General features: G+C 53.0%; 2 protein-coding genes across 2 annotated transcripts in view; one reads left to right on the top strand and one right to left on the bottom strand.

Moving 5' to 3' along the window:
- The window catches only part of LOC123345793 (endothelial zinc finger protein induced by tumor necrosis factor alpha-like), a 1,203,704-nt gene that overhangs the window by 593,056 nt on the left and 598,140 nt on the right, over positions 1-12,508 (top strand). The window lies entirely within an intron of this gene.
- Positions 8,560-9,684, bottom strand: LOC123345801 (paraneoplastic antigen Ma1 homolog). The gene has a single exon (XM_044982852.1). It carries the CDS (start codon positions 9,682-9,684, stop codon positions 8,560-8,562), a length of 1,125 nt encoding a protein of 374 aa, XP_044838787.1.

Genomic DNA, 12,508 nt, shown 5'->3' with positions numbered 1-12,508 from the left:
AGCAGTGCCCAGCCGACCTGAAGCGGTGGTTGATGGACCAGAAGCCGGAGAACCCGCAGCATGCAGGCCAGCTGGCCGACCAATACATGGACAGTCGGGCAGGGGATGGCAGGGAGGAGTCTCGAGGGAGCAGGCCTGCCTCAACGCAGAGAGAGAGTCACCACGGGACCTCCCAGCGGGACCCTATGGAGAACCCCCACAAAAGGGGAACGTCCAGCGTCAGGTCCACCCGACCCACTCGAGGGGACCCACGAGACATGGGCTGCTTCCACTGTGGCCAGCAAGGCCACATACGGGCCCAGTGCCCCAAGCTCAGAGACAGACCGAGCAGACCCCACCCGCAGAGGGTTGACTGGGTAAGGACCCAATCGGAGGAGAGGCAACATGCCCAAGAGAGGGGGGCTGGCAGCGTCCCACCTGGGAAGGAGGGAGGAGGGCCCCAGGCCAGCGCCTCTGGGGGGCTGGATGCTCCGGACACAAGGTTCTGCTACAGGGTGGCCACGGGGCTGCCCCTCCGGAAACAGTGCCTGGTTTCCCTGGAGGTGGATGGGAGGAAGATCACTGGGTACTGGGACACAGGCGCAGAGGTGACGCTGGCCCGGCCCGAGGTGGTGGCCCCAAATCGGATGGTGCCTGATACCTACCTGACCCTGATGGGCGTGAGCGGGACCCCCTTCAAGGTACCCGTGGCGAGGGTGCTCCTGAAGTGGGGGGTCAAGGAGGGCCCCAAGGATGTGGGGGTACACCCCTATTTGCCCACAGAGGTGCTAATGGGGGGGGATCTCGAGGCCTGGCCAGGCAATGCCCGGGGTGCCCTGGTCGTGACCCGTAGTCAGAGTCGGTGCAGGGCACTGCACCCTGACAACGGGGAAAGTACTCTGGCCGAGGCGCAAGACCCTAACCTGGTGGGGAGGGAACGCCCAGAGACACGACCCAGAGAGGCTGCGGCCTCAGACCCAGCCGGGGAGAGAGAGCAGGTCCCCATCCCTGTCACAGCTGCTGAGTTCCAGGCCGAGGTGCAGAAAGATCCCTCCTTGCAGAAGCCCAGGGACCGGGCTGACCTCAATGCAGCACAGACCATGAGGAGAGGTTGCAAGGAGAGGTTCCTGTGGGAGAAGGGGTTCCTGTACCGAGCATGGGCTCCCCCCGGGGAGGTGGAGTCATGGGGGATTAGGAGGCAGCTGGTGGTTCCCCAGAAATTTCGCCACAAGCTCCTGTACCTGGCCCATGACATCCCCCTCGCAGGACACCAGGGAATCCGGCGCACCAGGCAGAGGCTGCTTCAGAACTTTTACTGGCCTGGGGTCTTTACCCATGTCCGGCAGTACTGCCAATCCTGTGACCCCTGCCAGCGGGTGGGGAAGGCCCGGGACAAGGGGAAAGCAGCTCTGAGGCCTTTACCCATCATAGAAGAGCCTTTCCAGAAGGTGGCCATGGACATGGTGGGGCCTCTCAGCAAGGCGACCCGGTCAGGCAAAAAATACATCCTGGTGGTGATAGATTTCGCCACTCGATACCCCGAGGCGGTGGCCTTGTCCTCTACTGAAGCAGACACCGTGGCGGATGCGCTGCTGACCATTTTCAGCCGGGTGGGGTTCCCCAAGGAAGTCTTAACGGACCAGGGGTCCAACTTCATGTCGGAGCTGCTCCAGTCCCTGTGGGAGAAATGTGGGGTCCGACCCAGCTGGGCCTCAGCGTACCACCCCCAGACCAATGGGCTGGTGGAGAGGTTCAACGGGACGCTAAAGATGATGCTAAAAACATTCATGCACCAGCACCCACAGGACTGGGACAAGTACTTACCTCACCTGCTGTTTGCATACAGGGAGGTACCCCAGGAATCTACTGGGTTCTCGCCTTTCGAACTGTTATATGGAAGGCGGATAAGGGGGCCCCTGGACCTGCTGAGAGACGAATGGGAGGGGAAGACCGCTCCCGATGGAGAGTCGGTGGTGGAGTATGTCCTGACCTTCCGGGAAAGACTTACCGAGCTCATGGGCCTGGCCAGGGAGAATCTGGCCCGAGCCCAGAGGAAGCAGAAGGTCTGGTACGACCGCACGGCGCGGGCCCGTGCCTTCGCCACCGGGGACCAAGTGATGGTTCTCATCCCCGTGAGGAAAAACAAACTCCAGGGGTCCAACTTCATGTCGGAGCTGCTCCAGTCCCTGTGGGAGAAATGTGGGGTCCGACCCAGCTGGGCCTCAGCGTACCACCCCCAGACCAACGGGCTGGTGGAGAGGTTCCTGCCTGGGAAGGGCCCTTCAAGGTTGTCAAGCAACTAAATGAGGTAAACTATGTGGTGGAGCTGTCGAACCGGGCTCATCACCACCGGGTGTACCATGTGAATATGATGAAGCCATACTATGACAGGGGGAATATGGTGTTGGCCGTGTGTGGGCACTGGGAGGAGCCGGGGGATGACCCTCTAGTGGATCTATTCCCAGGGACAAAGGCTGGTTCCCCCCTGGAGGCGATTCCCCTCTCTGATCAGCTGACCCCGGCCCAGCAGGCTGAGATCAGAGGGGTACTGCTCCTGTACCGACAGCTGTTTTCCAACCAGCCTGGGCGCACTAATTTGACTGTCCACCGGGTAGAGACTGTGTCACACACCCCGATACGCTGCTCCCCTTTTCGGGTTACCGGGAAGACTGCCCAGGACCTGGAAAGGGAGGTCAGGGACATGCTGGCTTTAGGGGTGATCCAGCCGTCCGCCAGCCCCTGGGCCTCCCCAGTGGTGCTGGTCCCCAAGAAGGACGGGTCGATCCAGTTCTGCGTGGACTATCGAAAGCTCAATGCCATCACTGTATCTGATGCCTACCCCATGCCAAGGCCTGATGAGCTCCTAGACAAGCTGGGAGGCGCTCGGTACCTCACCACCATGGATCTTACAAAGGGCTACTGGCAAGTGCCGCTGGACGCAGATGCCAGGCTGAAATCGGCCTTCATCACCCCCCTGGGGCTCTATGAGTTTCTGACCCTGCCCTTCGGCCTCAAGGGAGCGCCGGCCACCTTCCAGCGCCTGGTGGATCAGCTACTGAGGGGGATGGAGAGTTTTGCTGTGGCGTATATTGATGACATCTGCGTCTTCAGCCAGACCTGGGAGGACCACGTGTTCCAGGTTAGACAAGTGCTGGACCGACTCCGGGAGGCGGGGTTAACCGTAAAGGCTGAGAAGTGCAAGGTGGGGATGGCTGAAGTATCTTACCTGGGCCATCGGGTGGGGAGCGGCTGCCTAAAGCCGGAACCGGCCAAGGTGGAGGCGATCAGAGACTGGCCCGTTCCCCAGACTAAAAAACAGGTCCAGGCCTTTATCGGGATGGCGGGGTATTATCGAAGGTTCGTGCCCCACTTTAGCGCCATAGCCGCCCCCATCACTGAGCTGTGCAAGAAGGGGAAGCCAGACAAGGTGGTCTGGACCGAGCAGTGCCAGGAGGCTCTCCAGGCACTGAAGGAGGCTCTGCTCAGAGGCCCAGTTCTGGCAAACCCAAACTTTGACAAGCCCTTTATGGTGTTCACCGACGCCTCAGACACAGGGCTGGGGGCGGTGTTGATGCAGGAGGATGAAAAGGGGGAGAGACACCCCATCATGTACCTGAGCAAGAAGTTGCTGCCCCGGGAGCAGAGCTACGCGGCCATTGAGAAGGAATGCCTGGCCATGGTGTGGGCCCTGAAGAAACTGGAGCCATATCTCTTTGGGCGCCACTTCACCGTGTACACCGACCACTCTCCCCTGACCTGGCTGCACCAGATGAAAGGAGCCAACGCCAAGCTCCTGAGGTGGAGCCTGCTCCTGCAGGACTATGATATGGACGTGGTCCACGTGAAGGGAAGTGCCAACCTGATAGCGGATGCGCTGTCCCGGAGAGGGGGCCCTGAACTTCCCCAGGTCACTGGGCAGAGTGACCCCACTCAGTTCAGTCTCGGAGGGGGGAGAGGTGTGATGGAGTAGGGGCTGTCTGTGTGCTTGGTAGGCGAGAGACAGGTATGCAGCTGTAACATGAGCCTGGCCTGGGGGAGGGGAGGTCTCACCTCTGGCTGGGGCTAGACAAAGGGAAGTGGGGAGTGGAGTCAGTCTTCGTTTTGGGAGCTGGGTGGTGGGGTTTTCAGGAGATCCTAGGCTGGGATCCAAGCACCCTGAACCCCCCAGAAAGGCCAGATTGAGGGGTCCTGGCTCTGAACACCAGCTGGGCTGTATCCTGTGTTCCTGTTGTTCAATAAACCCTCTGTTTTACTGGCTGGCTGAGAGTCACTGTGAGTTCAGGAAGAGGGGTGCAGGGCCGGACTCCCCCACACTCCGTGACAATTACCCTGTCTCGCCTATTGAGAATCTCTGTTGCTGTGGTAGGGGGGCATCCTCTGGAGTGACAGATGGGGAAGTTTCCTGTGAGTTCCCCTTGGATTCTGGCATAGGCCCCTGCATTTCTAGTTCTAGCAGTGGAGGGTCGAAGGTGCTTGGGACATCTTCCATCTGTATGTCGCCACTGTCCAATAATCTGTGTAAGTCATCACACGGGGGTTCCACCAGTGGCTCAGGAGTGTCAGGAATGGGCCTAAATACTTCTGCCATAGGGTTTAGGGTGGAAGAGGAGGTGCTCTCATTTGATTCAGCTGATCGAGACTGAAGTCTTGTCTTCATCCCAGGATACACACTGGTGGTGTCTTCCTCCTCAGACTCACTCTCAGATGTGCTGAGTAGGGGTAGGTTAGCTGCAGGAGGCCGGCTGTCCACGTTGGAGGGTGGCTTTGGTACAGCACCTTCATTCTGCCCACTTGCCCTGTTGTGGCCCATTTCATAAGGGCTGCCCACCAATTCCCCCACAGGGAGCAAAAGGTTTCTATGCACGGTCTTTGCCTGCCCTGGACCCTCTTCAGGTTTGATCTTGTAGACCGGCAGGTCTCCTAGCTTTTCCATCACCAAGTAAGGTATTGCCTTCCATCTGTCAGCTATCTTGTGTTTGCCAGCAATACCCAAATTTCGCAGCAAGACTCTGTCCCCTGGCTGGAGCTCTTGCAGACGTACCCTAGCATCATATCAATGTTTGTTGCAGTCTGCGTTCTTCCGAGCTGCAGATGCCGCTAAGTGATAAGCATCCCGCAGCTTTTCTCGTAGTTGGGATACATATTGCTGATGAGTTTCATAGCCATCTCCATCCTCGGATACACCAAAGCACAGGTCTATGGGTAATCTTGGTTCTCGCCCAAACATCAAGAGATACGGGGTGAATCCCGTAGCGTCGTTCTTTGTGGCGTTGTAGGCGTGCACCAGAAATGCAACATGTTGGCTCCAGGTTGCTTTCTGTTCTGGCCGCAAAGTCCCCAACATATCTAACAGGGTTCGGTTGAACCTCTCTGGCTGAGGATCACCTTGCGGGTGATAAGGCGTTGTCCTCGACTTTTTAATTCCTGCTATCCTTAGCACCTCCTTTAGAAGGTGACTTTCAAAGTCCCGCCCCTGATCTGAGTGTATCCGGGCTGGGAATCCATAAACTGAGAAATATTTTTCCCACAGTACTCGAGCGACAGTAGTGGCCTTCTGATCACGTGTGGGATATGCCTGCACATATCGCGTATAATGGTCGGTCACGACTAGAATGTTTCCAATATTCCTCTTGTCTACTTCTAAGGACAAGAAATCAATGCAAACCAGCTCCAGAGGTTTGTTGCTGCTGATGTTTTTCAGATATGCAGCCCTTGTGGGCAGAGTTTTCCTTTGAACACATCGAGAGCAGGTTTCACATTTTCTGCAAACATCTTCAGCCATCCGGGGCCAATAGAACCTACTGCGAATAAGTTCCAGGGTCCTCTCCATTCCTAAATGTCCAAAGTCATCATGCAGGGCCCTCATAGCCAGGGCTCTGTACTCTTTCGGCAGCACTAGTTGGGTCCGTTGTTTTTGTAAAGGATCTGTGGTCACACGGTGTAGCACTCCCTGAATCAGTTTTAGTTTGGTCCATTCTCTCAATAGCAGCTTACTTTCTGGGTTGGGCAGGACAACCGCAGCTGGGCTTCGCCCCTCCCTTTTGGCAAGTAGTGTATCACGGATGTCAGTATCTTGCAGCTGGGCTTCCTGCCAGTCAGCCGCATTGAGCACGGGCAAGGGAGATTGGTCCAATGCAATATAGTTCACTGAAGCAGAAGGCACGCATTCAGGGGGAAGGCCCAAAGCTTCAGCAACACATCCATGAAGGCTCTCATGGGCCTCCGGCTCTCTGCGACTCACACTGCAAATAGCTCTCACTCCATCCGTGGGTATCACAGCAACTTCAGGTGTCTGCGGACGTCTGGACAATGCATCTGCATCTACATTGCTTCTCCCGGATCGGTATTGAATGCTGAACTCATAGCTAGCCAAGGCGGCCACCCATCTCTGCCCTGTAGCATCCAACTTAGCACTTGTTAGCACATAAGTCAGGGGGTTGTTGTCTGTCCACACCTGGAACTGAGCACCATACAAGTAGTCTCGAAATTTCTCCGTGATGGCCCATTTCAAATCCAAGAACTCCAGCTTGTGGGTGGGATAGCGAGTTTCACTGTCAGACAGTCCTCGGCTGGCAAAGGCTACAGGTTTGTGGTGGCCTTCCTCTTCCTGATACAGTACTGCTCCCAGACCCTCCAAACTGGCATCAGTATGCAGGATAAATGGTTTGCTTGGATCGGCAAAGACTAGGATGGGAGCATGAGTTAGGCGAGTAATGATTTCCCGAAAAGCCCTCTCACATCTCTCATCCCACCGTGGCCCAAATGGTTCGAAGGGGCCATAGTGTCTCTGCACAGGAGGCTTTGGAGGCCTCCTCTTATTCCGGATCTTAGATTTGTACTTGTTGCACTGGTATCCCCTGGTGAGATCATTCAGAGGTGTTACAATTGTGGCATAGTTCTTCACAAATCTGCGGTAGTAGCCACTAAATCCAAGAAAGGTCTTGAGTTCCCTGTAGTTAGTGGGATGTGGCCAGGTAGTGAGTGCTTCTATTTTATCGGGATCAGTACTCACGCCCTCTTGGGACACGATGTGACCGACATACTTTACTGAGGTTTGGCAGAACTGGCATTTGTCAATTGAAAGCTTCAAACCATATGCCTCCAACCTATTGAGCACTTTAAGAAGTCTTTCTTCATGTTCCTCCAAGGTTCTTCCGAACACAATCAGGTCGTCCAAGTAAACTAACACTTGCAGTAAATTCATGTCTCCCACAACTTTCTCCATAAGTCGTTGAAATGTGGCAGGGGCCCCAGAAATCCCTTGGGGCATGCGTTCAAACTGGTAGAACCCTAACGGGCAGATGAAGGCTGTCTTCTCCTTATCCTCTTCTCCCAGAGGGATCTGGTAGTATCCACTCCGAAGATCCAACACAAAGAACCACTGGCTACCTAGCAAACAGTCCAAGGCATCTTATACTCGAGGCATGGTGTATTGATCAACTGTAGTGCGCCTGTTTAGGGTGCGATAGTCAATACACATCCGGATTTTTCCACTCTTTTTACGAACGACCACAATGGGTGAAGCATAGGGGCTTCGGGACTCTGTAATGATACCAGCTGCGATCAGCTCTTGAAGATGATGGCGCACGTCTTCCATCTCAGAGAGGGCAATCCTCCTAGACCTCTCCCTGAAGGGTCGGGGATCTTGTAGCCTGATGTGGTGTTCCACTCCTTTGGCACATCCCACGTCCCACTCATGTAGTGAGAACACCTTGGATCTCTCACAAAGCTTTTTCCTCAGGCGATCTTTCCACTCCTCGGACAGTGGTGAGTCCCCGAAGTCAAACTTTGCAGGATCTATCATTGGAACTTCAGCTTCACACTGCGGTCTCACAATGCTTTCAGGCTCAAAGATGTCTGCAATCTTCTGCCCTGGTTTTACAAACACATCACGGCGTGTTTCATTAGCAACCAGGATAGTCACCTCCTCCTGGGCTTCAGCAGGTAGGGTTATGACTCCACTGAGAACCAGCACTCCCTCTGGGAGCCCTACCTCGGTTGGCTGCTCTGCCACAGCTAATGTTCCCTTACTACCTTTTAGGCAGGTACTCCTGACAATCACCTCCTTTTCTGACATTGCAGGCACCGCCAAAGGGACCGGGCCCGCATACCTCAGTGCTCCTACTGGCAAATCAGGCATCACTTTTCTTGTGTCCTCAATTTTCCTGTAGGCCGCGGCACAGTGTGTGTGTATCACCAAGGTATTCAGATATTGGTCTCCTGCTTGCTGTCTGCAGTAATCGGCAAGTATCCTAAAGAGGCTGGAGTTGGTCCCTATTAGCACGGACACATCAGAGGCTCCTTTGGGGTCAGGGCATATTAAAGCAGCAGTGTCCACCTCCTGTCTTACCCCAGCAATCTCTTCTGGGAATTCCAGGTGTACTATGACATAGCCCTGATAGGGGTATTCATCCATGCTAAGGCCACACAGGCCAAGTCCTGTCAGGGGCTGTATAGGCAGATGCCCAAGCATCTGCTGGTAGAAAGACTGGAATATGATGGTCACTTGGGATCCCGTGTCAAGTACTGCTCTACATTCTGTTCCTTCAACCTTTACAGTGACCTCCGCTCGGGGTCCTATCAATCCTGGGGGGATTCGGGCCGCATGGTTCCTTCCAGGGGAGCCTCCACATCCTGCAGGCCTAGGCGGCTCCCTTCCCAGACCCTGGGGCCGTTTCCTGACTTTCCCCAGGTGGTCCTCAGCTTTTGATATACCAACATGGGATTCTCTGCATTCTGACACCTTGCAGCAATGTGCCCACCCTGGCCACACCGGTAGCAGAAGAAGGATTGTCCTTTCCCTTGCTGACGGGGTGGTGCAGAGGTTCTAAACGTACTCCTCTGGACCATGGTACCAGAGGGTTCCTTGCACCTCGAAGTCTTTGCTGAATCAAAGGTATTCTCTAGTTCAGTCACTTTCTGTGTCAGGGCCTGCACTTGCTGGATAAGTTCCTCTTGAGGATTCACCATTAGTGCCTTGGGCGTCCGCATGGATGTTGTGCCAGTTGCCTGGTGTTGCTGCACCTCCCAAACCTCGCCAGCTGCCTGCCTCTCTTCTTCCTCTCGGACCTCTTTTATCAGGCGAGAGTAACTTGGTGGATTATCTTGCCGTTCCCTTAATCGAAGGTGGAGAGGGATTGGGTTCTGATACTGAATTCCTCTCACAATCTGAGCCAATCTAGTCCGGTCCATTTGCTCGACTGCTACTGCCCCCCTCATGATGGCTCTCTGTAATAACTTCTCCAACCTCTGGATATAGGCAGAACCCTTCTCTCCCTTTTGTTGCCTTGCATTGAGGAACTTGCAATAAGCATCCTCTGAACCCTCAGTTCTCCCAAAGGCGTGATCCAGGGCCTCCAGGCAGTCCTTCACCTTGACCCCTGGGTTACCGAGCTTTAGGGTGCGAATCACATCTAGGGCTGGCCCCCTGAGACACTCTACTAGTCGCCTTCTCTTTTCAGCATCAGGCACCGCCCACTCCTGCAGCATCTCAGTGGTGTGCTCCAGCCAGGGCTCAAATGCTTCCTCCCCAGGTATTGGGGTGGGACCCCCAGAAAACAACCTCAGCTTACGATAGGGGCTTGACTCAGGGTGGGGTGGCATAACTTTCTCTAATGCTCGCCCCAAAGCCTTCACCCACTCATCAGGTGAAGGAGCAGGCTCCTGTTGTGGGGCTTCCGGCTTAAGGCCCAACAGACCCGCCATATCAGCCAAAGTTTTTCCCTCTTTCCCCAAAAAGGCCGACATTTTCTTTAAAAACTCTACATCAGGGGTAGGGGCTGGTGAGGGCTGGCTCCCAGTGGTTATTACCTTCCACTCACCATCTTCCACTGCTATCGAGCCTGGAACCTGTAGAGGGTCCACAGCCGAGGGCAGCTCACACAGTACAGCAAAAGCCCCCTCCTCCCTCACAAACATGCGCCCACGCATTTTGCACTTACGCAGGTACTCAGTGGATGACCTTAAGGTAGGTTCTATTGAGCCCTCATCAACTGCCTCCAGCACCCCCGTTACCAGAAGACAGTTCCTGGGGTCAATATTCATCCCCTTGCACCAGTCCTCTAACAAGAGTAGGGCCATTATACAAACTCTAATCTGTTCCAAATACAACAGGTCAAAACAACAAGGTAATTTGCAGTTTTCCCAATTCAATGGATCACTCAAGATGTGCTTGCGAGGGGTACTGACCCAGGATCCCGGACGAGCCCCCAAAAATGTAACCCCTCTGCCAGGCTGAAACTATAGCAGCAAGGGCCAGGTTCAATACCTAGGGGTCCCTTCCCCACAACGTAATGCAGACCAGCTCGAGCCCCCACCCAGTGACCTGGGAAAATCTTACACACACCCCTGGGCGCCTCAAGGAGGCAATAGCTCCCCTCTCGCAAGCACAGACTCTTGGTGTAGCAGAAAAGGTTTAATTACATAAGATAAACAACAACAAGCATGAAATTTGGAAAATACCTCAACTAGAGTTCATAGAATCATAGAATCATAGAACTCAAGATCAGAAGGGACCATTATGATCATCTAGTCTGACCTCCTGCAAGATGCAGGCCACATAAGCTGATCCACCCACTCCTTTAGCAAGCGACCCCTGCCCCATGCTTCGGAGGAAGGCGAAAAACCTCCAGGGCCACTGCCAATCTACCCTGGAGGAAAATTCCTTCCCGACCCCAAATATGGCAGTCAGCTGAACCCCGAGCATGCGGGCAAGACTCTCCAGCCATACCCTCTGGAAAAAGGTTAAGAATATCATATCATTGACCCATTGTACTATTTACCAGTGTGGCACTTAATTGACCTATTGACTAAGCCTGTTATCCTATCATACCATCTCCTCCATAAACTTATCTAGCTTAATCTTAAAGTCATGGAGGTCCTTCGCCCCCACTGTTTCCCTCGGTAGGCTGTTCCAGTATTGCACTCCCCTGATGGTTAGAAACCTTCGTCTAATTTCAAGCCTAAATTTCCTGACTGACAATTTATATCTGTTTGTCCTCGTGTCCACATTAGCACTGAGCTGAAATAATTCCTCTCCTTCCCTGGTATTTATCCCTCTGATATATTTAAAGAGTGCAATCATATCTCCTCTTATCCTTCTTTTGGTTAAGGAAAATAAACCGAGCTCCTCAAGTCTCCTTTCATACGACAGGCCTTCCATTCCTCGGATCATTCTAGTGGCCCTTCTTTGTACCCGTTCCAGTTTGAATTCATCCTTCTTAAACATGGGAGACCAAAACTGCACACAATACTCCAAATGAGGTCTCACCAACACCTTATATAACGGGACTAGCACCTCCTTATCCCTACTAGAAATACCTCGCCTAATGCATCCCAAGACCGCATTAGCTTTTTTAACGGCCACATCACATTGCCTACTCATAGTCATCCTACGATCAACCAGGACTCCTAGGTCCTTCTCCTCCTCCATTACTTCCAACTGGTGCGTCCCTAGCTTATAACTAAAATTCTTGTTAGTCATCCCTAAATGCATAACCTTACACTTCTCACTATTGAATTTCATCCTGTTACTAATACTCCAGTTTACAAGGTCCTCCAAATCTCCCTGGAGGATATCCCGATCCTTTTCCGAATTGGCAATACCTCCCAACTTGGTGTCATCCGCAAACTTTATCAGCCCACTCCTACTCTTGGTTCCCAGGTCAGCAATAAATAGATTGAATAAAATCGGACCCAAAACCAAACCTTGAGGAACTCCACTGGTAACCCCCCTCCAACCCGACAGTTCCCCCTTCAATACGACCCTCTGCAGTCTCCCCTTTAACCAGTTCCTTATCCACCTCTGGATTTTCATTTCGATCCCCATCTTTTCCAATTTAACCAGTAATTCCTCATGCGGTACCGTATCAAACGCCTTACTGAAATCAAGATATATTAGATCCACCGCATTTCCCTTGTCTAAAAAATCTGTTACTTTCTCAAAGAAGGAGATCAGGTTGGTTTGGCACGATCTACCTTTCGTAAATCCATGCTGTAATCTATCCCAGTTGCCATCGGCCTCATGCTCTGTAACCACTCTCTCTTTTAAGATTTTTTCCATGATTTTGCATACTACAGATGTTAAACTAACAGGCCTGTAGTTACCCGGGTCACTTTTTTTCCCCTTCTTGAATATAGGAACTACATTAGCTAATCTCCAGTCAAACGGTACAATCCCCGAATTTAGAGATTTATTAAAAATCATCGCTAACGGGCTAGCAATATCACTCGCCAATTCCCTTAATATTCTAGGATGAAGATTATCCGGGCCCCCCGATTTACTTCCGTTAAGCTGTTCAAGTTTGGCTTCTACCTCAGATACCGTAATGTCTACCCCCATATCTTCATTCCCATCGGTCCCTCTACCACTATTCCTTAGCCCTTCATTAGCCTCATTAAAGACCGAGGCAAAATATTCATTCAGATATTGTGCCATGCCAAGATTATCCCTAATCTCCACTCCGTTTAAAGTTTTAAGCGGTCCCACTTCTTCCTTCTTGGTTTTCTTTCTATTTATATGGCTAAAAAA

This window comes from Mauremys mutica, chromosome 12 (genome assembly GCF_020497125.1).
Source record: "Mauremys mutica isolate MM-2020 ecotype Southern chromosome 12, ASM2049712v1, whole genome shotgun sequence".
Taxonomy (NCBI): domain Eukaryota; kingdom Metazoa; phylum Chordata; order Testudines; family Geoemydidae; genus Mauremys; species Mauremys mutica.
This window is presented reverse-complemented; position numbering and strand designations above follow the sequence as displayed.